The 26,797-nt window shown below is 50.7% G+C and overlaps 1 protein-coding gene across 2 annotated transcripts in view; it reads left to right on the top strand.

Moving 5' to 3' along the window:
• Positions 1-26,797, top strand: part of LOC138295313 (NXPE family member 4-like) — a 403,519-nt gene that overhangs the window by 290,446 nt on the left and 86,276 nt on the right. For both annotated transcript variants that reach the window (XM_069233532.1, XM_069233531.1), the window contains one exon: positions 13,804-14,022. In XM_069233532.1, coding sequence (XP_069089633.1) covers positions 13,804-14,022 — 219 coding nt within the window. The remainder of the gene's footprint in view (positions 1-13,803; positions 14,023-26,797) is intronic.

The raw sequence follows: 26,797 nt of genomic DNA, 5'->3' as shown, positions 1-26,797 counted from the left end.
TGCAGGCTTCCAGCGCGGTCAGCAGTCGATTCCTTGGCAGAAGGTGAAGAGGGAGATGCAGAGGAACTCTGATGAGCTCTTGCATTCGTTATCTAAGGAATCCCCAGAGACAGAGACCCTAAATAGCAAGAAAAGAGGGTTTGGCTACCTAGTAGAGAGGATAGGCTAGCAACACCTGAAGGAGCCTATCAGCAGCAGTCTCTGACGTCACCTGGTGGCACTGGCCACTCAGAGCAGTCCAGTGTGCCAGCAGCACCTCTGTTTCCAAGATGGCAGAGGTCTGGAGCACACTGGAGGAGCTCTGGGCACCTCCCAGGGGAGGTGCAGGTCAGGGGAGTGGTCACTCCCCTTTCCTTTGTCCAGTTTTGCGCCTAAGCAGGGCGGAGGGGTCCCTGAACCGGTGTAAACTGGCTTATGCAGAATTGGGCACATCTGTGCCCAAGAAAGCATTTCCAGAGGCTGGGGGAGGCTACTCCTCCCCTGCCTTCACACCATTTTCCAAAGGGAGAGGGTGTAACACCCTCTCTCTGAGGAAGTCCTTTGTTCTGCCATCCTGGGCCAGGCCTGGCTGGACCCCAGGAGGGCAGAAACCTGTCTGTGGGGTTGGCAGCAGAAGCAGCTGCAGTGAAACCCCTGAAAAGGCAGTTTGGCAGTACCAGGGTCTGTGCTACAGACCACTGGGAGCATGGAATTGTGCCAACTATGCCAGGATGGCATAGAGGGGGCAATTGCATGATCTTAGACATGTTACATGTGTAGGAGGCTGGACTGGCTTGTAGTGAGTACCAAGGGGTACTTGTACCTTGCACCAGGCCCAGTTATCCCTTATTAGTGTATAGGGTGTCTAGCAGCTTAGGCTGATAGATAATGGTAGCTTAGCAGAGCAGCTTAGGCTGAACTAGGAGACGTGTGAAGCTACTACAGTACCACCTAGTGTCATATGCACAATATCATAAGAAAACACAATACACAGTTATACTAAAAATAAAGGTACTTTATTTTTATGACAATATGCCAAAGTATCTTAGAGTGTACCCTCAGTGAGAGGATAGGAAATATACACAAGATATATATACACAATAGCAAAAATATGCAGTATAGTCTTAGAAAACAGTGCAAACAATGTATAGTTACAATAGGATGCAAAGGGGAAACATAGGGATAGGGGCAACACAAACCATATACTCCAAAAGTGGAATGCGAACCACGAATGGACCCCAAACCTATGTGACCTTGTAGAGGGTCGCTGGGACTATTAGAAAATAGTGAGAGTTAGAAAAATAACCCTCCCCAAGACCCTGAAAAGTGAGTGCAAAGTGCACTAAAGTTCCCCTAAGGACAAAGAAGTCGTGTTAGAGGAATAATGCAGGAAAGACACAAACCAGCAATGCAACAACTGTAGATTTCCAATCTAGGGTGCCTGTGGAATAAGGGGACCAAGTCCAAAAGTCACAAGCAAGTCGGAGATGGGCAGATGCCCAGGAAATGCCAGCTGCGGGTGCAAAGAAGCTTCTACTGGACAGAAGAAGCTGAGGTTTCTGCAGGAACAAAAAGGGCTAGAGACTTCCCCTTTGGTGGACGGATCCCTCTCCCCTTGGAGAGTCGTGCAGAAGTTTTTTCCCGCCGAAAGGATGCCAACAAGCCTTTCTAGACGCAAATCGTGTGTTTGGCGTTTTTGGATGCTGCTGGGGCCCAGGAGGGACCAGGAGGTCGCAAATTGGACCTGAAAAGAGAGGGGACGTCGTTCAAGACAAAGAGCTCTCACTGAAGCAGGTAGCACCCGGAGAAGTGCCGGAAACAGGCACTACAAGGATGCGTGAAACGGTGCTCGCCGAAGTTGCATAAAGGAGTCCCACGTCGCCGGAGACCAACTTAGAAAGTCGTGCAATGCAGGTTAGAGTGCCGTGGACCCAGGCTTGGCTGTGCACAAAGGATTTCCGCCGGAAGTGCACAGGGGCCAGAGTAGCTGCAAAGTTGCGGTTCCCAGCAATGCAGCCCAGCGAGGTGAGGCAAGTACTTACCTCCACCAAACTTGGACTGAAGAGTCACTGGACTGTGAGGGTCACTTGGACAGAGTCGCTGGATTCAAGGGACCTCGCTCGCCGTGCTGAGAGGAGACCCAAGGGACCGGTAATGCAGCTTTTTGGTGCCTGCGGTTGCAGGGGGAAGATTCCGTCGACCCACGGGAGATTTCTTCGGAGCTTCTGGTGCAGAGAGGAGGCAGGCTACCCCCACAGCATGCACAAGCAGGAAAACAGTCGAGAAGGCGGCAGGATCAGCGTTACAGAGTTGCAGTAGTCGTCTTTGCTACTATGTTGCAGGTTTGCAGGCTTCCAGCGCGGTCAGCAGTCGATTCCTTATCAGAAGGTGAAGAGAGAGATGCAGAGGAACTCGGATGAGCTCTTGCATTCGTTATCTGAAGTTTCCCCAGAGACAGAGACCCTAAATATCCAGAAAAGAGGGTTTGGCTACTTAGGAGAGAGGATAGGCTACTAACACCTGAAGGAGCCTATCAGCAGGAGTCTCTGACGTCACCTGGTGGCACTGGCCACTCAGAGCAGTCCAGTGTGCCAGCAGCACCTCTGTTTCCAAGATGGCAGAGGTCTGGAGCACACTGGAGGAGCTCTGGACACCTCCCAGGGGAGGTGCAGGTCAGGGGAGTGGTCACTCCCCTTTCCTTTGTCCAGTTTCGCGCCAGAGCAGGGCTAAGGGGTCCCTGAACCGGTGTAGACTGGCTTATGCAGAATTGGGCACATCTGTGCCCAAGAAAGCATTTCCAGAGGCTGGGGGAGGCTACTCCTCCCCTGCCTTCACACCATTTTCCAAAGGGAGAGGGTGTCACACCCTCTCTCAGAGGAAGTCCTTTGTTCTGCCATCCTGGGCCAGGCCTGGCTGGACCCCAGGAGGGCAGATGCCTGTCTGAGGGGTTGGCAGCAGCAGCAGCTGCAGTGAAACCCCAGGAAGGGCAGTTTGGCAGTACCAGGGTCTGTGCTACAGACCACTGGGATCATGGAATTGTGCCAACCATGCCAGGATGGCATAAAGGGGGCAATTCCATGATCATAGACATGTTACATGGCCATATTCGGAGTTACCATTGTGAAGCTACATATAGGTAGTGACCTATATGTAGTGCACGCGTGTAATGGTGTCCCCGCACTCACAAAGTTCAGGGAATTGGCTCTGAACAATGTGGGGGCACCTTGGCTAGTGCCAGGGTGCCCTCACACTAAGTAACTTTGCACCTAACCTTTACCAGGTAAAGGTTAGACATATAGGTGACTTATAAGTTACTTAAGTGCAGTGTAAAATGGCTGTGAAATAACGTGGACGTTATTTCACTCAGGCTGCAGTGGCAGGCCTGTGTAAGAATTGTCAGAGTTCCCTATGGTTGGCAAAAGAAATGCTGCAGCCCATAGGGATCTCCTGGAACCCCAATACCCTGGGTACCTCAGTACCATATACTAGGGAATTATAAGGGTGTTCCAGTAAGCCAATGTAAATTGGTAAAATTGGTCACTAGCCTGTTAGTGACAATTTGAAAGTAATGAGAGAGCATAACCACTGAGGTTCTGGTTAGCAGAGCCTCAGTGAGGCAGTTAGGCGCCACACAGGGAACATATACATGCACACCTATGAGCACTGGGGCCCTGTGTGACAGGGTCCCAGTGACACATACATATAGGCCACAAACTTATGAGCACTGGGGTCCTGACCAGCAGGGTCCCAGTGATACATAACAAACATACTGAAAACATAGTGTTTTCACTATGAGCACTGAGGCCTGGCTATCAGGATCCCAGTGAGACAGTGAAAACAGTGACAAACACCCTGACATACACTCACAAACAGGCCAAAAGTGGGGGTAACAAGGCTAGAAAGAGGCTACCTTCTCACAACATGGCCATATTCGGAGTTACCATTGTGAAGCTACACATAGGTAGTGACCTATGTGTAGTGCACGCATATAATGGTGTCTCCAGCACTCACAAAGTCGGGGAATTTGCCCTGAACAATGTGGGGGCACCTTGGCTAGTGCCAGGGTGCCCACACACTAAGTAACTTTGCACCTAACCTTTACCAGGTAAAGGATAGACATATAGGTGACTTATAAGTTACTTAAGTGCAGTGAAAATGGCTGTGAAATAATGTGTGCATTATTTCACTCAGGCTGCAGTGGCAGGCCTGTGTAAGAATTGTCAGAGCTCCTATGGGTGGCAAAAGAAATGCTGCAGCCCATAGGGATCTCCTGGAACCCCAATACCCTGGGTACCTCAGTACCATATACTAGGGAATTATAAGGGTGTTCCAGTAAGCCAATGTAAATTGGTAAAATTGGTCACTAGCCTGTTAGTGACAATTTGAAAGTAATGAGAGAGCATAACCACTGAGGTTCTGGATAGCAGAGCCTCAGTGAGACAGTTAGTCACTACACAGGTAACACAGTCAGGCACACTTATGAGCACTGGGGCCCTGGCTGGCAGGGTCCCAGTGACACATACAACTAAAACAACATATATACAGTGAAATATGGGGGTAACATGCCAGGCAAGATGGTACTTTCCTACAGGGCCCCAGACCCATCTCTCCTCAAACCAACCCATAAATAGGTTGGCGTAAGAAGGGGAAAATCTTGAGCCGATCGCTTCACCCGGACGAAACACGTGTTAGCTGTGAAGGTGGCTGTGAGTTTAAGTCGGCTGTGAGGATTAAATCGAATGATACACATGGAAAATATCGTTGAATATGGACTGAACAGTTTGGGACTTTGACATTTAGTCATGAAACAGATTGGAGCAACATACATGACAATCTTCATCAATATCTATTGAATTCGACTTGGATACTGATAATAAATTACAGGACATTGGAATACACGTTTGAAGTTTATGTGTATCTCATTTCAATATATGTTTGTTATATTCTTCCAGAAATATATGGGATGTTGTTTTGCTTTCAGACACTGACTACGTATTACTATTTCTTTAACTGTGTTAATATAATGAGTGCCTTTTGTTATTTATCGCCTGCAAAACTGTAACAAAGTAGCCAGAAGATTACTAGCGGCATTGTATCACCTAATCCTGCCGGTTTTTTCTACTGTTTCCTGGTGGTGCATGGTCTGAGGGCTGTCTCCCTTCACCCTGCATTGGAAGCCAAGAAGAAATGTCCGTGGGTGTACGTAATCTTTCCCCTGCTCCAGCAGGCACCAAACTTCAGCGTCACCGGTACTCTGGGACCCCTTTCATCCTGATGAGTGTGGCTCCTAGAACACAGGTGGTGGACCCAAGTGACCCAGACTGTCCAGTGGTCCAACTGTCCAAATTTGGTGGAGGTAAGTCCTTGCCTCCCCACGCCAGACAGTAATCCTGTGCACTGCTTGAACTGCAGCTGCTAGGGCTTCTGTGCACCGTTCGAGGAATCCTTCGTGCACAGGCTAGCCCAGGTCCCCAGCACTCCATCCTGCATTGCTCAACTCACTGAGTTGACCACCGGCTACGTGGGACCCTCTTTTGTAGTGCTGAGATGACTGCCATGCTTAGTTTTCTTCAACCTGTGTTCAAGTACTTCTGTGGGTGCTGCCTTCTTGTGCATGTGCTCTCTGTGTTGCTGAGGGCCCCTCTGTCTCCTCTTCCAAGTGGCAACCTCCTGGTCCTTCCTGGGCCCGGGCAGCACCCTTTTTCTTCAACCGTGACCTTTGCAGCTAGCAAGGCTTGTTTGCGGTCTTTCTCCAAAGAAACATCTCGGCATCCTCCAGCACTCCTTGGGACATCTTCTGCACAAAGGAGAAGTTCCTGGCACCTTTTTGTTGTTGCAGAATCTTCAGCTTCTTCCATCTGAAGCAGCCATTTTGCATCCTCATCCGGGGTTTAGTGGGCACCTGCCCCTCTAGGACACTTTTGTGACTCTTGGACTTGGTTCCCTTCCTTTACAGGTTCTCAGGTCCAGGAATCCGTCTTCAATAATTTGCAGTCTGTTGTGGTCATTGCTGAATCTCCTATCATGACTTTAGTGTGTTTCAGGGGAAGTAGTATCACTTTTCTCCTACTTTCCACGGTCTGGGGGTAGGGTATCTTGTACACCCTTAGTGTTTTCTTACACTCCCAGTGACCCTCTACAAACTACACTAGGCCAGGGGTCCCTAAGTGGTTCGCATTCCACTTTCTTAGTATATGGTTTGTGTTGCCCCTAGGCCTATTGCATCCTATTGTATTCTACAGTGTTTGTACTACTTTTCTGACTGTTTACTTACCTGATTTTGGTTTGTGTGTATATTTTGTGTATTTTCTTTACATCCTAAGGGAGTATATCCTCTGAGATATTTTTGGCACACTGTCACTAAAATAAAGTACCTTTATTTTTAATAACTCAGAGTATTGTGATTCTGATGATATGGTGCTATATTATATAAGTGGTATAGTAGGAACTTTGCATGTCTCCTAGTTCAGCCTAAGCTGCTCTGCTATAGCTACCTCTATCAGCCTAAGCTGCTAGAACACTACTAATCTACTAATAAGGGATAAATGGACCTGGCACAAGGTGTAAGTACCATCAGGTACCCACTATAAGCCAGGCCAGCCTCCTACATTGGTGGTGCAGTGGTTGCATAAGTACTTGTAACACTTTGTCATTGGTGCTTTTCATAAGAAAAACATATTTAAAATACTTAAAATATATACACAGTTAACCTAAACAGTTTAACTCTCTTTCTGAAAGCTTTCTAAAACCTTTCTAAAAAGTTTTGAAAAGTTTGGAAAAGTTTGAAATGTTTTTCTCTTTTCTTTAAAAAGTTTCTAAACTTTTTTTTTCTGTGTCCTAAACTCTTTCCTACAACTATGTATGTAGTAGAGACCACCCCACAGTTGTCCAGGCCACCTATGGTAGTTTAAACTTTAAAAGTTTGAGGAGTCTCTGCATAGAAAGAAGTTTAAGCATTGGTAGGAACCCTACCACTGATCTTCTCCTTAGCCTTCTCCTAGAAGGTCACAAGAACCAGTCTGGCCCATTCCCAGGAATAGGAGGTAGAGGAGGAGAGTACCCAGGAAGATTTAGGGGAGGGCCCTGAGGATTCTGGGGAGTGTTCCTCCAAAGACCTGACAGCTGACAAACCACCTAGTGACACTGGTAGTGGGAGGGGGTCACACACTAGTAGGGCACCTTTCACTCCAAAAGGCCAGGTAACTAGGGTTCAGGTAGTTAGAGACAGGTCCACTTCTGCACATTCCCACATTTCCTCTGTGTCTCAGAATTCCCAAGCCTCCCACACTGAGGACAACACCCTAGACAGGGAACTCAGAAAGCTGAGGTTGGAAGAGGTGTAGGAGGCTGGCCTGGCTTGTAGTGGTTACAAGAGGTACTTACACCTTGTGCCAGGTCCACTTATCCATTATTAGTGTAGAAGAGGTGTTTCTAGCAGATTAGGCTGATAGAAGGTAGCTATAGCAGACCAGCTTAGGCTGAACTAGGAGACATGCAAAGCTCCTACTATACAACTGGTGTCATATGCACAATATCATAAGAAAACACAATACACAGATATACTAAAAATAAAGGTACTTTATTTTTATGACAATATGCCAAAAGTATCTCAGTGAGTACCCTCAGTATGAGGATGCCAAATATACACAAGATATATGTACACAATACCAACAATATGCAGTAATAGCAAACAGAAGTAATGCAAGCAGTGTAAAGTTACAATAGATTGCAATGTGAGCATATAGGTATAGGAAAATACCATCTTGCCTGGCATGTTACCCCCATATTTCACTGTATATATGTTGTTTTAGTGTATGTGTCACTGGGACCCTGCCAGCCAGGGCCCCAGTGCTCATAAGTGTGCCCTGTATGTGTTCCCTGTGTGATGACTAACTGTCTCACTGAGGCTCTGCTAACCATAACCTCAGTGGTTATGCTCTCTCTGCTTTCCAAATTGTCACTAACAGGCTAGTGACCAATTTCATCAATTCACATTGGCATACTGGAACACCCTTATAATTCCCTAGTATATGGTACTGAGGTACCCAGAGTATTGGGGTTCCAGGAGATCCCTATGGGCTGCAGCATTTCTTTTGCCACCCATAAGGAACTCTGACAATTCTTACACAGGCCTGCCACTGCAGCCTGAGTGAAATAACGTCCACGTTATTTCATAGCCATTTACCACTGCACTTAAGTAACTTATAAGTCACCTATATGTCTAACCTTCACCTGGTGAAGGTTGGGTGCAATGTTACTTAGTGTGTGGGCACCCTGGCACTAGCCAAGGTGCCCCCACATTGTTCAGGGCAAATTCCCCGGACTTTGTGAGTGCGGGGACACCATTTCGAGCGTGCACTATACATAGGTCACTACCTATGTATAGGGTCACAATGGTAACTCCGAACATGGCCATGTAACATGTCTAAGATCATGGAATGCTATTCTGTCTCTAGCACAGACCCGGGTACTGCCAAATTGCCTTTCCCGGGGTTTCACTGCAGCTGCTGCCAACCCCCCAGACAGGTTTCTGCCCTCCTGGGGTCCAACCAGGCCTGGCCCAGCAAGGCAGAACAAAGGACTTCCTCAGAGAGAGGGTGTTACACCCTCTCCCTTTGGAAAAAGGTGTCAGGGCTGGGGAGGAGTAGCCTCCCCCAGCCTCTGGAAATGCTTTGATGGGCACAGATGGCGCCCATCTCTGCATAAGCCAGTCTACACCGGTTCAGGGATCCCCCATCCCTGCTCTGGCGCGAAACTGGACAAAGGAAAGGGGAGTGACCTCTCCCCTGACCTGCACCTCCCAGGGGAGGTGCCCAGAGCTCCTCCAGCGTGCCCCAGGCCTCTGCCATCTTGGATTCAGAGGTGTGCTGGCACACTGGACTGCTCTGAGTGGCCAGGGCCAGCAGGTGACGTCAGAGACTCCTTCTGATAGGCTCTTACCTGTGTTACTAGCCTATCCTCCCTCCTAGGTAGCCAAACCTCCTTTTCTGGCTATTTAGGGTCTCTGCTTTGGGGAAGTCTTCAGATACCGAATGCAAGAGCTCATCAGAGTTCCTCTGCATCTCCCTCTTCACCTTCTGCTAAAGGATCGACCGCTGACTGCTCAGGACGCCTGAAAAATGCAAAAAAGTAGCAAAGATGACTACTGCAACCTTGTATCGCTTCATCCTGCCGGCTTTCTCGCCTGTTTCCTGGTGGTGCATGCTCTGGGGGTAGCCTGCCTCCTTCTTGCACCAGGAGCTCTTAAGAAATCTCCCGTGGGTCGATGGAATCTTCCCCCTGCAACCGCAGGCAACAAAGGACTGCATCACCGGTCCTCTGGGTCCCCTCTCAGCACGACGAGCGTGGTCCATGGAACTCAGCAACTCTGTCCAAGTGACTCCCACAGTCCAGTGACTCTTCAGTCCAGGTTTGGTGGAGGTAAGTCCTTGCCTCCCCACGCTAGACTGCATTGCTGGGTACGGTGTGATTTGCAGCTGCTCCGGCTCCTGTGCACTCTTGCAGGATTTCCTTCATCCACAGCCAAGCCTGGGTCCCTGACACTCTAACCTGCAGTGCACAACCTTCTGAGTTGTCCTCTGGCATCGTGGGACACAAACCATATACTCCAAAAGTGGAATGCGAACCACGAATGGACCCCAAACCTATGTGAGCTTGTAGAGGGTCGCTGGGACTGTAAGAAAACAGTGAGGGTTAGAAAAATAGCCCACCCCAAGACCCTGTAAGGTAGGTGTAAAGTGCACCTACAACCCCCAGAAAGCACAGAAGTCGTGATAGGGGGATTCTGCAAGGAAAACCAACACCAGCAAAGCAACAACAGTGGATTTCCGGACCGGAGTACCTGTAAGACAAGGGGACCAAGTCCCAAGAGTCGCGACAGTGTCGAGAGTGGGCAGGAGCCCTGGAAATGCCAGCTGAGGGTGCAAGGAAGCTGCCACCGGATGGAAGAAGCTTGGTGTTTTGCAAGCACGGAGAGGTCTAGGAACTTCCCCCTTGGAGGATGGATGCCACACGTTGTGAAGAAGCTTGCAGACGTATTCCCATGCAGAAAGACCGCAAACAAGCCTTCCTAGCTGCAAGGGTCGCGTTTAGGGTTTTTGGATGCTGCTGTGGCCCAGGAGGGACCAGGATGTCGCCAATTGCGTGAGGAGACAGAAAGGGTGCCCAGCAAGTCATGGAGCCCTCACAGAAGCAGGCAGCACCCGCAGAAGTACCGGATCCGGCACTTAGAAGAGGAGTGAACTGGAGTCCACCCGAAGTCAGAAAAGGAAGTCCCACGACGCCGGAGGACAACTCAAAAGGTTGTGCACTGCAGGTTAGAGTGTCGGGGACCCAGGCTTAGCTGTGCACAAAGGAAATCCTGGAAGAGTGCACAGGAGCCGGAGCATCTGCAAGTCACGCGGTACCAAGCAATGCAGTCTAGTGTGAGGAGGCAAGGACTTACCTCCACCAAACTTGGACTGAAGAGTCACTGGACAGTGGGAGTCACTTGGACAAAGTTGCTGGGTTCCAGGGACCACGCTCGTCGTGCTGAGAGGGGACCCAGAGGACCGGTGATGCAGTCTTTTGTTGCCTGCGGTTGCAGGGGGAAGATTCTGTAGACCCACAGGAGATTTCTTCAGAGCTCCTGGTCCAAGAAGGAGGCAGGCTACCCCAGAGCATGCACCACCAGGAAACAGTCGAGAAAGCCGGCAGAATGAAGAGATACAAGGTTGCAGTAGTCATCTTTGCTACTTTGTTACAGTTTTGCAGGCGTCCCGAGCAGTCAGCGGTCGATCCTTTGGCAGAAGGTGAAGAGCGAGATGCAGAGGAACTCTGATGCGCTCTTGCATTCGGTATCTCAAGAATTCCCCAAAGCAGAGACCCTAAATAGCCAGAAAAGGAGGTTTGGCTACCAGGAAGGAGGATAGGCTAGTAAGAAAGGTAAGAACCTATCAGAAGGAGTCTCTGATGTCACCTGATGGCACTGGCCACTCAGACCAGTCCAGTGTGCCAGCATCACCTCTGTTTCCTAGATGGCAGAGGTCTGGGGCACACTGGAGGAGCTCTGGGCACCTCCCCTGGGAGGTGCAAGTCAGGGGAGTGGTCACTCCCCTTTCCTTTGTCCAGTTTCGCGCCAGAGCAGGGCTGGGGGATCCATAAACCGGTGTAGACTGGCTAATGCAGAGATGGGCAGCATCTGTGCCCATCAAAGGATTTCTAGAGGCTGGGAGAGGCTACTCCTCCCCAGCCATCACACCTATTTCCAAAGGGAGAGGATGTCACACCCTCTCTCAGAGGAAATCCTTTGTTCTGCCTTCCTGGGCCAGGGCTGCCTGGACCCAGGAGGGCAGAAGCCTGTCTGAGGGGTTGGCAGCAGCAGCAGCTGCAGTGGAGACCCCGGAAAGGCAATTTGGCAGTACCCGGGTTCTGTGCTACAGATCCGGGAGATTATGGAATTGTCTCCCCAATGCCAGAATGGCATTGGGGTGACAATTCCATGATCTTAGACATGTTACATGGCCATGTTCGGAGCTACCATTGTGACGCTATACCTAGGTAGTGACCTATGTATATTGCACACGTGTAATGGTGTCCCCGCACTAACAAAGTCCGGGGAATTTGCCCTGAACGATGTGGGGTCACCTTGGCTAGTGCCAGGGTGCCCACACACTAAGTAAGTTTGCACCCAACCTTTACCAGGTGAAGGTTAGACATATAGGTGACTTATAAGGTACTTAAGTGCAGTGGTAGATGGCTGTGAAATAACGTGGACGTTCTTTCACTCAGGCTGCACTGGCAGGCCTGTGTAAGAATTGTCAGATCTCCCAATGGGTGGCAAAAGAAATGCTGCAGCCCATAGGGATCTTCTGGAACCCCAATACCCTGGGTACCTCAGTACCATATACTAGGGAATTATAAGGGTGTTCCAGTATGCCAATGTGAATTGGTGAAATTGGTCACTAGCCTGTTAGTGACAATTTGTAAAGCAGAGAGAGCATAACCACTGAGGTTCTGGTTAGCAGAGCCTCAGTGAGACAGTTAGTCATCACAATGGGAACACATACAGGCCACACTTATGAGCACTGGGGCCCTGGCTGGCAGGGTCCCAGTGACACATACACTAAAACAACATACATACAGTGAAATATGGGGGTAACATGCCAGGCAAGATGGTACTTTCCTACACTGACCATGTCAGGGATTGCATAAAACAAGAGGTTCAGAAAATGTTGGATCTAGGAGAGATTGATCCTTCTGAAAGCCCATGGGTAACCCAGTGGTGCTTGTCCCAAAACCTCACAGTAAAGATGGTAAAAAGGAAATCAGGTTTTGTGTTGACTACAGAGGTCTCAATCAAGTAACCAAAACTGATGCTCACCCTATGCCCAGGGCAGATGAGCTAAGAGATACACTGGCTTCTGCCAAGTATCTAAGCACTTTTGACTTAACTGCGGGGTATCGGCAGATTAAGTTGTTAGAAGATGCTAAACCTAAAACAGCTGTTTTGTGACTAACTGTGTCACTGAGGCTCTGCTAACCAGAACCTCAGTGCTTATGCTCTCTCTGCCATTAAAATTGTCACTATAGGCTAGTGACAATTTTTACCAATTCTAATTGGCACACTGGAACACCCTTATATTTCCCTAGTATATGGTATCTAGGTACCCAGGGTATTGGGGTTCCAGGAGAACCCTATGGGCTGCAGCATTTCTTTTGCCACCCATAGGGAGCTCAGACAATTCTTACACAGGACTGCCACTGCAGCCTGAGCGAAATAATGCACACGTTGTTTCACAGCCATTTTACACTGCACTTAATTAAGTCACCTATATGTCTAGCCTTCACTTAGTGAAGGTTAGGTGCAAAGTCACTAAGTGTGAGGGAACCCTGCCACCAGCCAAGGTACCCCCACATGGTTCAGGGCAATTTCCCCTGGACTTTGTGAGTGTGGGGACACCATTACACATGTGCACTACATATAGGTCAATTCCTAAATGTAGCTCCACAATGGTAACTCTGAATATGCCCATGTAACATTTCTTAGATAATGAAATTGTCCCCCATTCCAAATATGGTATTGGGGTGCCAATCCCATGCATCCCCAGGGCTCCACCATGGACCCCGGGTACTGCCAAAACAGCTCCCTGGGGTTTTTTCTGCAGCTACCGCTGCTGGCAACCCACAGACAGGCTTCTGCCCTCCTGGGGTCTGGGCAGACAAGTCCTAGGAAGGCAAAACAAATAATTTCCTACGAGAGAGGGTGTTACACCCTCTCCCTTTGGAAATAGGTTTTAAGGACTGGGAGGAGTAGCCTCCCCCAGCCTCTGGAAATGCTTTGAAGGGCACAGATGGTGCCCTCCTTGCATAAGCCAGTCTTCACCGGTTCAGGGAACCCCCAGTCCCTGCTCTGGTGCGAAACTGGACAAAGGAAAGGGGAGTTACCTCTGTAGGACGTCGTCTGCAAATAGTAATGCTTCTGAAGGGCCCGCTTTTGTTTCTGTGCCCACCATGGTGTCCGTCTCTCCGATGGCTACAGCCGGGCGTTCTGATCCAATTGAAAACAGAAGAGGTGACAATGGAAGTGACATATTGCATCTTTAGCCAGGTCTCTGGTGGATATTTTAGGATCAGACAGTCCGTAATGTTTATCTGCGGCCACCTCCTCGCCTTCTTCTCAATGTGTTGTCAAGCTCACAATTTATCGGGGCTCTAATGGAATGAGATGTTTGGGCTTCAAGAAAAATTCTTAACATAAAGAAATCACAGGGCTCTGAAACTGTTTAAAAAATGTTGAATAAGAATTGATGAATGTGTAATTGATTTTCACTGATATTTTTTCAGATCATGGCACCACTCCAAAACCGAAGTGTGAGATCGGGATGTGGCCGCCGTTCCCCGGAGGCTTCGTTTTGCAGGATATATGGACTCCAGTCTCCTGTAGCATGAAAAGGTTCAGGACCCCAGAGGAGATCAATAGCTGCCTGAAGGGGAAGACCATCTACTTCATGGGAGACTCAACGGTGAAGCAGTGGATGAATTTCCTGACCGACACTGTAAAAAGTAAGTGGAACTTAGTCCTAGAGTGAATGAGGGGAACCTTGGTATCTACACCACATCCAGCTCGGATGACACTGTAGAAGAGCAGCAGCATTGGCTTGGGAATACCCAGGGAGGCAGCAAAACAGAAAACGTGTATAGGAAGAGTCAGGAGAGAACTCCTGTCAAAGAGGAGGAGGCTTCTAGTTGAGAAGACATCACAGAACTGAGATGTGGGAGCAGAGCCTCAGCTAGAAGACGCATCCAGAGAACACTTTGCAAGGTATTGACAATGTCATTAGGGATGCCGCTGTGGCATCTGGGAGACCATGGAGCAAGGCACCCCCAACAACCAGTAAGAGGGCACAAGGGCTTGAACAGCAATCCTGAGGTTGCTTTCTGGAAGAACCTTTCACTTTCTTTGGAAGAGAGAGCTATTACCAGGTTCTCTTGGTTTGTTTTTGCAATGTGTTCTTGGAGGATGAGGTTGGTTTCCAGGATGACTCCAAGTGACTTGGCATATGGTGAACGTTGGGGTTCAATGCGCGAAAGGTTTATGTCATTGAGCTGAGTTTGTATTATATGTTGCATGATGTTATTGGCACATAAGTGAAATTCTGCCTCGGTTTGAACTTCAGGTCAGGACTGGATATGCAGGTCTGGAAAAGTTGAGGCACAGGCAGTGTTTGAGGTATTGGATGTGTGAAGCATAAGAGATTCTCAAGGAGAGTTGTGTATTGTCAGCACATTGTTGAATTGTGATGCTGTTATCTGTGAGTAAGGCCCCCAAGGGTTCCTTGTAGAGGTTGATGATAACAGAGGAACCCTGGGGGACTGCACAAGTTATAGGAATAGTTTGGGACCTGGAAATACCCATGTGAACAAAGTGGTGTTGGTTGTAAAGGTAGAAGAACCAGTGAATCCTGTTCAAGACTCCAGGGTGTGTATGCAGGTGGGATGGTCTACTGCAGTGTGCCCCAACCTTTTTATCGCCGCGGACCGGTAAATGTTTGATAATTTTTCCGTGGCCCGCTTGTTTTGATTTAATATGCTCTGCGCCTTGGCCGCCCGCCACAGTGAAATGATGTGAAGTTCCTCGGGTGGCCCGGTGCCGATTGATCCGCGGACCGGTGCCCGGGGGTTGGGGAACACTGGTCTACTGTGTCGAAAGCAGCTGAGAGGTCCAGCAGTATCGGGAAGCAGGGGTCATGTTCATCTGTCGTATCTCAGGTTCAGTGGGACAGAGCTCTGGTTCAGCAGGAGGAAACAGATACTGCACTTTTGTGTGTCTGCCCTTTCCTGGGTACGCTAGGGCAGTGGGACACCCTGAGGAGCTGAATGAATTCCCGCACCTCTTGCTTTTAGTTCTGGGTAGTGATAGATTTTGCTGTTTCTCAGAAGTTATGCTGTAAATAAAATAGACTGAGAGAGGGGGCTGTGTGGACCCCCCCCAAGCCATTTGGTCTGCTGTCTCTCAGATTTTGATCAGCCCATATTACTGCTAATTGGTGTCCTAAATGTTAGCCTCGATATACAGCATACTCTCCCTTCACTATAAAACATCCATTTATCGATAAAGAGCTTGCATGAGACTACGTAGGAATGGGTTACATCTTTTTTTCTGTTATGACTTCCATTCAATGCATGGATAATGGAGCATTCATGCATTGCACTGGTGACGCATAGGTTTGTGGTGCACCAGACTGCCCCTGTTGTATCAAATTAATTCCTTAAGAGTGGACTGCCTTTATGCTGCTGCCGCGTGGGTCTCCCTCTGCACACCCACCTCTCCAGAAAGTATTGCTTAGTCGTAACTCCATGATTGCTCCTGAGCAGGGCATCTATTGCCTCTGACACATACTGGGGGCTTTCCACAGGATTCGAGGAGAGGATCTCCAGGAGGGTGACCATGGAGTCTGTGCCAAGTGAATCCAGCCCAGTGGCTGCTTCTTGGATGGTGTGTCTGTCTGAGACCACCTGCTTATGCTGCTCAGGAGGCATCTCTGTCTGAGACCAGCTGTGTGTGTTGCTGAGGAGGTCTCTCTGTCTGAGACCACCTGTGTGTGCTGCTCAGGAGGCATCTCTGTCCGAGATCACCTGTGTGTGCTGCTTAGGAGGCATCTCTGTCTGAGACCATCTATGTGTGCTGCTCAGGAGGCATCTCTGTCCGAGATCACCTGTGTGTGTTGCTCAGGAGGCCTCTCTGTCTGAGACCACCTATGTGTACTGCTCAGGGGGCGTTTGTCTGAAACTACCTGTGCATCCTACTCAGGAGGCATCTCTGTCTGAGACCACCTGTGTGTGTCACTCAGGAGGCGTCTCTGTTTGAGACCACCATGCTTGTACTGCTCAGGAGGCATCTCTGTCTGACACCACTTGTGTGTACCGCTCAGGAGGTGTCTCTGTCTGAGACCACCTTTATATGCCGCTCAGGAGGCATCTCTGTTAGAGACCATCATTCTTATGCTGCTCAGGAGGCATCTCTGTCAGAGACCACCCGTGTGTGCCGCTCAGGAGGCATCTCTGTCTGAGACCATCTATGTGTGCTGCTCAGGAGGCATCTCAGTCTGAGACCACCTGTGTGTGCTGCTCAGGAGGCATCTCTGTCTGAGACCAGCTGTGTGTGCTGCTCAGGAGGCATCTCTGTCCGAGATCACCTGTGTGTGCTGCTTAGGAGGCATCTCTGTCTGAGACCATCTATGTGTGCTGCTCAGGAGGCATCTCTGTCTGAGACCACCTGTGTGTGCTGCTCAGGAGGCGTTGCTGTCTGAGACCAGCTGTGTGTGCTGCTCAGGAGGCTTCTCTGTCCGAGATCACCTGTGTGTGCTGCTCAGGAGGCGTCTCTGTCCGAGACCAGCTGTGTGTGTTGCTCAGGAGGTCTCTCAGTCCGAGACCACCTGTGTGTGCTGCTCAGGAGGCATCTCTGTCTGAGACCAGCTGTGTGTGTTGCTCAGGAGGTCTCTCTGTCTGAGACCACCTGTGTGTGCTGCTCAGGAGGCATCTCTGTCCGAGATCACCTGTGTGTGCTGCTCAGGAGGCCTCTCTGTCTGAGACCACCTGTGTGTGCTGCTCAGGAGGCATCTCTGTCTGAGACCAGCTGTGTGTGTTGCTCAGGAGGTCTCTCTGTCTGAGACCACCTGTGTGTGCTGCTCAGGAGGCATCTCTGTCCGAGATCACCTGTGTGTGTTGCTCAGGAGGCCTCTGTCTGAGACCACCTATGTGTACTGCTCAGGGGGCGTTTGTCTGAAACTACCTGTGCATCCTACTCAGGAGGCATCTCTGTCTGAGACCACCTGTGTGTGCCGCTCAGGAGGCATCTCTGTCTGAGACATCATGCTTGTACTGTGAGGAAATTCGATTTTTTAATACGATCGTATCGACCCGCCATTTTGTGGCCCGCCGCCATTTTATGTTGCCTTCACTCAGGCAGCACAGCGAACGAAGTCCATTCTGCCTTTTCTGCTTATTCTGCAACATGGTGTTCAAAACAGTCTTCTGCCTCTATCTTTACAAGGCTGGTATTAAGGTCTGACCGAGTACACTAATCCCTGTCTGGTTTTCTAATCCTTGTTTCAACTATCTGTAGGCTCACACTATTCTCCGCCGATCTTATCTTATCGTCTGGCCTTCGCTGTCCTTTGCTAGTATTCTCTCATTTCACAACTGTCCTCCAAACGCACACAAACTTATCGCACCACATGCAACTTCGTTGTGGATCGGTTAATGAATTAGTTCAAGGGAGGGGTGACAAACACAGCTGGAGGGGAGGCAACCTTAAGTCACTTGATACTTTGTTCTGTCTTGTTTTCCGACATTTCTATTGACTCTGTTCTATCTTTACGTTATTCTTACTGGCTCCTTTCTATGTGTTCTGGGAGTGTATGTAGTTAATAAATGTTTTTATACGGTATATAAGATTGTGCGCCACAAAGTAAAGTGGCAGTCTCCTGAGAACATACCTTGTGTACTTCTTGGACAACTGTACTAGCTGCAGCTAATAAAATCTGATCTTTTACGCCTGACAGAGTGTCCCGTGTCTCTGTTAGTTGAGGCAGGTGAATCCAAGGAGATTTCAGGCGTACCCTGCGCCGTCAGGCCCATAAGGTTCTGGTTCTTCAACTGCTCAGGAGGCATCTCTGTCTGAGACCACCTGTGTATGCTGCTCAGGAGGTGTCTCTGTCTGAGACCACCTACGTGTGCTGCTCAGGAGGCATCTCTCTCTCAGACTGTAGGAACGTATCCTCTGTTTGCCATGGTTACCCCCATTTTCTGCCTCATGTCAGTGTGTTTGTGTTCACTGGGATCCTGCTAACCAGGAGCCCAGTGATTATGCTTTCTCTCCTCTACATTTTGTCACTGCATACTGGTAACCCAGTATGTCACCCAAAAGTGGTTACTAGTGCCCCCTTATAAGTCCCTAGTATATGGTACCTACGTACTGTAGGAGGCTGGACTGGCTTGTAGTGGGTACCAGAGGTACTTACACCTTGTGCCAGGTCCAGTTATCCCTTATTAGTGTAGAAGAGGTGTCTAGCAGCTTAGACTGATAGAAGGTAGCTATGGCAAAGCAGCTTAGGCTGAACTAGGAGACATGTAAAGCTCCTACTATACCACTGGTGTCATATGCACAATATCATAAGAAAACACAATACACAGATATACTAAAAATAAAGATACTTTATTTTTATGACAATATGCCAAAAGTATCTCGGTGAGTACCCTCAGTATAAGGATGAGAAATATACACAAGATATATGTACACAAACCAAAATTGTGCAGAAAATAGCAAAAGGAAGTAATGCAAGCAATGTAAAGTTACAGTAGATTGCAATAGGAGCACATAGCTATGGGGGAAACACAAACCATATACTCCAAAAGTGGAATGCGAACCACTAATGGACCCCAAACCTATGTGAGCTTGTAGAGGGTCGCTGGGACTGTAAGAAAACAGTGAGGGTTAAAAAAAACGCCCACCCCAAGACCGTGAAAGGTAGGTGTAAAGTGCACCTACTACACCCAGAGAGCACAGAAGTCGTGATAGGGGGATTCTGCAGGAGGAACAAACACCAGCAATGCAACAACAGTGGATTTCTGAACCTGAGTACCTGTAAGACAAGGGGACCAAGTCCAAGAGTCGCAACAGTGTAGAGAGTGGGCAGGAGCCCAAGAAATGCCAGCTGAGGGTGCAAGGAAGCTGCCACCTGTTGGAAGAAGCTTGGTGTTCTGCAAGAACGAAGAGGACTAGGAACTTCCCCTTTGGAGGATGGATGTCCCACGTCGTGAAGAAGCTTGCAGAGGTGTTCCCAGACAGCAAACAAGCCTTGCTAGCTGCAAGGGTCGCGGTTAGAGTTTTTGGATGCTGCTGTGGCCCAGGAGGGACCAGAATGTCGCCACTTGGATGAGGAGACAGAGGGGGCGCCCAGCAAGTCAGGGAGCCCTCACAGAAGCAGGCAGCACCTGCAGAAGTACCTGAACAGGCACTTAGAAGAAAAGTGAACCGGAGTCCACCCGAAGTCACAAAAGGGAGTCCCATGACGCCGGAGGACAACTCAGAAGGTTGTGCACTGCAGGTTAGAGTGTCGGGGACCCAGGCTTGGCTGTGTACGAAGGAAATCCTGGAAGAGTGCACAGGAGCCGGAGCAGCTGCAAATAACGCAGTACCCAGCATTGCAGTCTAGCGTGGGGAGGCAAGGACTTACCTCCACCAAACTTGGACTGAGGAGTCACTGGACTGTGGGAGTCACTTGGACAGAGTTGCTGAGTTCCAGGGACCACGCTCGTCATGCTGCGAGGGGAGCCAGAGGACTGGTGATGCAGTCTATTGTTTCCTGCGGTTGCAGGGGGAAGATTCCGTCGACCCACGGGAGATTTCTTCAGAGCTCCTGGTGCAAGAAGGAGGCAGGCTACCCCCAGAGCATGCACCACCTGGAAACAGTCGAGAAGGCCGGCAGGATGAAGCGATACAAGGTTGCTAGTAGTCATCTTGCTACTTTGTTGCGGTTTTGCAGGCGTCCTGAGCAGTCAGCGGTCGATCCTTTGGTCGAAGGTGAAGAGAGAGATGCAGAGGAACTCTGATGAGCTCTTGCATTCGTTATCTGGTGAGATCCCCAATGCAGAGACCCTAAATAGCCAGAAAAGGAGGTTTGGCTATCTAGGAAAGAGGATTTGCTACCAAGAGAGGTAAGAGTCTATCAGAAGGAGTCTCTGACGTCACCTGGTGGCACTGGCCACTCAGAGCAGTCCAGTGTGCCAGCAACATCTCTGAATCCAAGATGGCAGAGGTCTGGGACACACTGGGAGCGACCCTTGACCCTCGGGTAGGTCGCTCCCCCGCCGCTGCAGCTCCACCTGTCCACGCCCCTGCCACCTGTGTGTAGATCTTAGACTCCACTCCTGCGCTTGCTACTAAGTTGCCTTCTTTCTCTCTTGTTGCCTTTTTCTCTTTTCTGCCTTTATCGCTCTTTTGCCTTTCTCGCTCCCTTGCCATTCTCGCTCCCTTGCCATTCTCGCTCCCTTGCCATTCTCGCTCCTTTGCCTTTCTCGCTCCTTTGCCTTTCTCGCTCCTTTGCCTTTTTCTCTCTTTTGCCTTTTTCTCTCTTTTGCCCTTTTCTCTCTTTTGCCTTTTTCTCTCTTTTTGCCTTTTTCTCTCTTTTAACATTATAGCTCTTTTGCCTTTTTCTCTCCCGCCTTCCCGCCTCCCCGCTCCCCCGCATTCCGCTTTCCCGCCGCAGTCCCCTTGCGGCCCCGCCCCCCGCTCCCATTCGTTGTCCCCCCTCCCGCCTCCCAGCTGACCCCTCCTCCCCTCCATTCCCTCTTATGGCGGCGCCGCGCAGCCGTGCGCAGCTGGTGCGCCGCTGGCGTGCCAAAGGCAAGCCCGTCTGCACCCGTCCGCGCCTGGACCGCTCCCAGCGCCAGAACCCCTGGTCCCCACCGCACCCAAAACCCCCATCTTAGATACGACGCCGCCTCCATCAATGCACTCAACCCCGGACAAACAGCCAACTGCTACCAAGCCAGCCCCAAACGCACTCATGGACCCTTCGCCTGTCAAGCCTGCAAGTACACCTTCCACCGGCCCACGCGCCAACAACCACTTCAAGTGCATCCTCCTCAACACACGCTCCGTCCACAAGCACGCCATCGAATTATGGGACCTCCTGGACACAACAGCACCTGACGTTGCCTTCATCACAGAAACCTGGATGAACACCTCCTCGGCTCCTGACATCGCCATACCCATCCCCGACGGCTACAAGATCACCCGGAAAGACCGCGCCAACCAAATTGGGGAAGGAATTGCCATCATCTACAAGAACTCTATCAACATCACGACCTCCACCGAAGACACCTCCCTCGCCGCCGAACACATGCACTTCCAGATCCACACCGACCCCAGGACCACCCTCAGAGGTACTCTTGTCTACAGGCCCCCTGGCCCACGCGCCCTATTCAGCGAATCCATCACCGACTTCATCACCCCGCATGCCCTAGTCTCGCCAGACTACATCCACCTCGGGACCTGAACTTCCACCTGGAGAAGAACAACGACACCAACACCGCCACCCTGCTCGACAACCTTGCCAACCTCGGACTCAAGCAACTGGTGAACACCCCCACCCACACCGCCGAACCCATCTTCTCCGCCAGCAACCACATATCCTTCATCCACTCCTCTGAGCTACACTGGACCGACCACAGATGTGTCCACTTCATCTTCAAACGTGAGACCCACCACCTTCGCACACAACAAATTCCCCGCAGACCCTGGAACAAAATCTCCACAGAGCAGCTACTCTCAACTCTAAACCATAACCAACCAGCTATCACCACCGACGCCAACAACGCAGCCCTCAGCCTCACACAGTGGATCACCATATGTGCCGACAACCTTGCCCCTCTCAGAGGCCACCCAAGAGAGACCAACATCAGGAAACCCCGTGGTTCACAGACGCCCTCAAAGAATCCAAGAAATCCTGCCGTACCCTCGAAAAAACCTGGCGCAAAGAACAAACCGCAGAAAACTTGTCAGCCCTCAAGATCGCCACCCGTGAACACCACCAGCTGATCCGCTCCACCAAAAGGGCATCTTTCAAAGAGAGACTTGACAACAACACCCACAACAGCAAAGAACTCTTTAACATCGTCAAAGAGCTCTCCAACCCCAACGCCAGCTCCAACACCATCACGCCCTCACAAGAACTATGCAACTTCCTTTGCTACTTTCTTCCATCGAAAGGTCACCGACCTACACGACAGCTTCGGACCCCAAATCCCGCCGCCCACCACTGAACCTACAGCCCCAGCAACTACCCTCAACGCCTGGACCCCCATCAGCTCCGAAGAAACCAGAACCACTATGAACACCATCCACTCCGGCTCCCCCTCGGACCCATGCCCCCATCACATCTTCAACAAAGCCGACGCCATCATCACCCCCTATCTCCAGAGCATCATCAACAACTCGTTCACATCTGCCACCTTCCCCGAGAACTGGAAACACGCGGAAGTCAATGCTCTCCTGAAAAAACCCACAGCTGACCCCAACGACCTGAAGAATTTCCGCCCCATCTCTCTTCTCCCCTTCCCGGCCAAGGTCATCGAGAAGGCCGTCAACAAGTAACTGACCACCTTCCTTGAAGATAACAACCTGCTCGACCCCTCCCTATCAGGTTTTCGTGGCAACCACAGCACGGAGACCGCCCTCATCTCAGTCACCGACGACATCAGAACCCTGATGGACGACGGAGAAACAACCGCCCTCATCCTCCTAGACCTCTCGGCTGCTTTCGACCCTGTGTGCCACCGCACCCTAATAACCCGCCTCCGCTCCACTGGAATCCAAGGACAGGCCCTGGACTGGATCATCTCGTTCGTCGCTGACCGAACCCAAAGAGTCTACCTCCTGCCCTTCCGCTCAGAACCCACCGAGATCATCTGCGGTGTTCCACAAGGCTCTTCGCTCTGCCCTACCCTCTTCAATATCTACATGAGCCCCCTCGCCAACATCGCTTGCAAACACAACATCAACAACATCTCCTACGCCGACGACACCCAGCTAATACTCTCCCTCACCAAAGACCCAGCCACCGCCAAAGCCAACCTGCAGGATGGAATGAAAGACGTTGCAGAATGGATGAAGCTCAGCGGCCTGAAGCTGAACTCTGACAAGACGGAGGCCCTCATCCTCGGACACTCCCCGTCCGCCTGGAACGACTCTTGGTGGCCCACGGCCCTGGGCACCGCACCAACCCCCTCAGACCACGCACGCAACCTCGGATTCATCCTGGACCCCCTCCTCACCATGACCAAGCAAGTCAACGCCGTCTCGTCTTCTTGCTTCTACACCCTTGGCATGCTCCGAAAAATCTTCCGCTGGATCCCCGCCGAAACTAGAAAAACTGTTACCCACGCCCTCGTCACAAGCCGCCTGGACTACGGAAACACCCTATACGCAGGAACCACCGCAAAGCTACAGAATCTTCTTCAGCGCATACAGAACGCCTCCGCATGCCTCATCCTCGACATACCCCTCCACAGCCACATATCCGCCAACCTGAAACACCTGCACTGGCTCCCCGTCAACCAAAGGATCACCTTTAGGCTCCTCACCCACGCACACAAACCCCTCCACAAAAAGGGCCCCGAATACCTCAACAGACGTCTCTCATTCTACACGCCCACCCGTCGGCGTCGCTCAGCCAGCCTCGCTCTCGCCGCCGTCCTTCGTATCCGCAGAACCACCGCTGGAGGTAAATCATTATCTTACCTGGCAGCCAAGACATGGAATTCCCTTCCCGCTCACCTAAGAACCACCCAGGACCACCTCGCCTTCAGGAAGCGCCTCAAGACTTGGCTCTTTGAGCAGCAGTACCCCCCCCCCCTAGCGCCTTGAGACCCTCATAGGTGAGTAGCGCGCTCTATAAATGCCTTGATTGATTGATTGATTGATTGACTGGAGGAGCTCTGGGCACCTCCCCTGGGAGGTGCAGGTCAGGGGAGTGGTCACTCCCCTTTCCTTTGTCCAGTTTCGTGCCAGAGCAGGCCTGGGGGATCCCTGAACCAGTGTAGATTGGCTTATGCAGAGATGGGCACCATCTGTGCCCATCAAAGCATTTCCAGAGGCTGGGGGAGGCTACTCCTCCCCAGCCTTCACACTTATTTCCAAAGGGAGAGGGTGTTACACCCTCTCTCAGAGGAAGTCCTTTGTTCTGCCTTCCTGGGCCAGGGCTGCCTGGACCCCAGGAGGGCAGAAACCAGTCTGAGGTGTTGGCAGCAGCTGCAGTGGAGATCCCAGAAAGGCAGTTTGGCAGTACCCGGGTTCTGTGCTAGAGACCCGGAGGATCATGGAATTGTCCCCCAAATGCCAGAATGGCATTGGGGTGACAATTCCATGATCTTAGACATGTTACATGGCCATGTTCGGAGTTACCATTGTGACGCTGTACATAGGTAGTGACTTATGTACAGTGCACGCGTGTAATGGTGTCCCTGCACTCACAAAGTCCAGGGATTTTCCCTGAACAATGTGGGGGCACCTTGGCTAGTGCCAGGGTGCCCTCACACTAAGTAACTTTGCACCCAACCTTCACCAGGTGAAGGTTAGACAAATAGGTGACTTATAAGTTACTTCAGTGCAGTGGTAAATGGCTGTGAAATAACGTGGACGTTATTTCACTCAGGCTGCACTGGCAGGCCTGTGTAAGAATTGTCAGAGCTCCCTATGGGTGGCAAAAGAAATGCTGCAGCCCTTAGGAATCTCCTGGAACCCCAATACCCTGGGTACCTCAGTACCATATACTAGGGAATTATATTGGTGTACCAGTATGCCAATGTGAATTGGTAAATTTAGTCACTAGCCTGTTAGTGACAAATTTGGAAAGCAGAGAGAGCATAACCACTGAGGTTCTGGTTAGCAGAGCCTCAGTGAGACAGTTAGGCATCACACAGGGAACACATACAGGGCACATACTTATGAGCACTGGGGCCCCGCCTGGCAGGGTCCCAGTGACACATAGACTAAAACAACATATAAACAGTGAAATATGGGGAAAACATGCCAGGCAAGATGGTAATTTCATACAGGGGTTGTGCCAGATAGGGCCCCAGTGCTCATAGGTGTGCCCTGTATGTGTTCCCTGTGTGATGACTGTAAGGAAATGCCTCCTTGGCATGGTTACCACCTGACTTTTTGCCTTTGCTGATGCTAAGTTTTGATTTGAAAGTGTGCTGAGGCCTGCTAACCAGGCCCCAGCACCAGTGTCCTTTCCCTAACCTGTACCTTTGTTTCCACAATTGGCACACCCTGGCATCCAGGTAAGTCCCTTGTAACTGGTACCCCTGGTACCAAGGGCCCTGATGCCAGGGGAGGTCTCTAAGGGCTGCAGCATGTCTTATGCCACCCTGGGGACCCCTCACTCAGCACAGACACACTGCTTGCCAGCTTGTGTGTGCTAGTGGGGATAAAACGACTAAGTCGACATGGCACTCCCCTCAGGGTGCCATGCCAACCTCACACTGCCTATGAAGTATAGATAAGTCACCCCTCTAGCAGGCCTTACAGCCCTAAGGCAGGGTGCACTATACCATAGGTGAGGGCATACGTGCATGAGCACTATGCCCCTACAGTGTCTAAGCAAAACCTTAGACATTGTAAGTGCAGGGTAGCCACAAGAGTATATGGTCTGGGAGCCTGTCATGCACGAACTCCAAAGCACCATAATGGCTACACTGATACTGTGGTATCAAACTTCTCAGCACAATAAACGCACACTGATGCCAGTGTGCATTTTATTGTAACATACACCCCAGAGGGCACCTTAGAGGTGCCCCCTGAAACCTTAACCGACTATCCGTGTAGTCTAGTTTTAGCAGCCTGCCACACACCAGACATGTTGCTGGCCACATGGGGAGAGTGCCTTTGTCACTCTGTGGCTAGTAACAAAGCCTGTACTGGGTGGAGGTGCTTCTCACCTCCCCCTGCAGGAACTGTAACACCTGGCGGTGAGCCTCAAAGGCTCACCCCCTTTGTTACAGCACCACAGGGTGCTCCAGCTAGTGGAGTTCCCCGCCCCCTCCGGCCACGGCCCCACTTTTGGCGGCAACGCCGGAGGAGATAATGAGAAAAACGAGGAGGAGTCACTGGCCAGTCAGGACAGCCCCTAAGGTGTCTTGAGCTGAGGCAACTCTGACTTTTAGAAATCCTCCATCTTGCAGATGGAGGATTCCCCCAATAGGGATAGGAATGTGCCCCCCTCCCCTCAGGGAGGAGGCACAAAGAGGGTGTAGCCACCCTCAGGGCTAGTAGCCATTGGCTACTAACCCCCCAGACCTAAACACACCCCTACATTCAGTTTTTAGGGGCTCCCCAGAACCTAGGAACTCAGATTCCTGCGACCTAAGAAGAAGAGGACTGCTGAACTGAATAACCTGCAGAGAAAACGGAGACACCAACTGCTTTGGCCCCAGCTCTACCGGCCTGACACCCCACTTTTAAAGACACAGCTCCAGTGACGCGTTCCCAGGGTCCAGCAACCTCTGAAGCCTCAGAGGACTACCCCGCATCTAGAAGGACCAAGAACTCCCGAGGACAGCGGCTCTGTTCACCAAAGGCTGCAACTTTGCAACAAAAAAGCAACTTTGAAACAACACACGTTTCCCGCCGGAAGCGTGAGACTTTGCACTCTGCACCCGACGCCCCCGGCTCGACTTGTGGAGAACAAACACCACAAGGAGGACTCCCCGGTGACTACAAGACCGTGAGCAGCCAGAGTTGACCCCTCTGAGCCCCCACAGCGACACT

The sequence above is a fragment of the Pleurodeles waltl genome, chromosome 5, assembly GCF_031143425.1.
Source record: "Pleurodeles waltl isolate 20211129_DDA chromosome 5, aPleWal1.hap1.20221129, whole genome shotgun sequence".
Classification (NCBI taxonomy): Eukaryota; Metazoa; Chordata; class Amphibia; order Caudata; family Salamandridae; genus Pleurodeles; species Pleurodeles waltl.
This window is presented reverse-complemented; position numbering and strand designations above follow the sequence as displayed.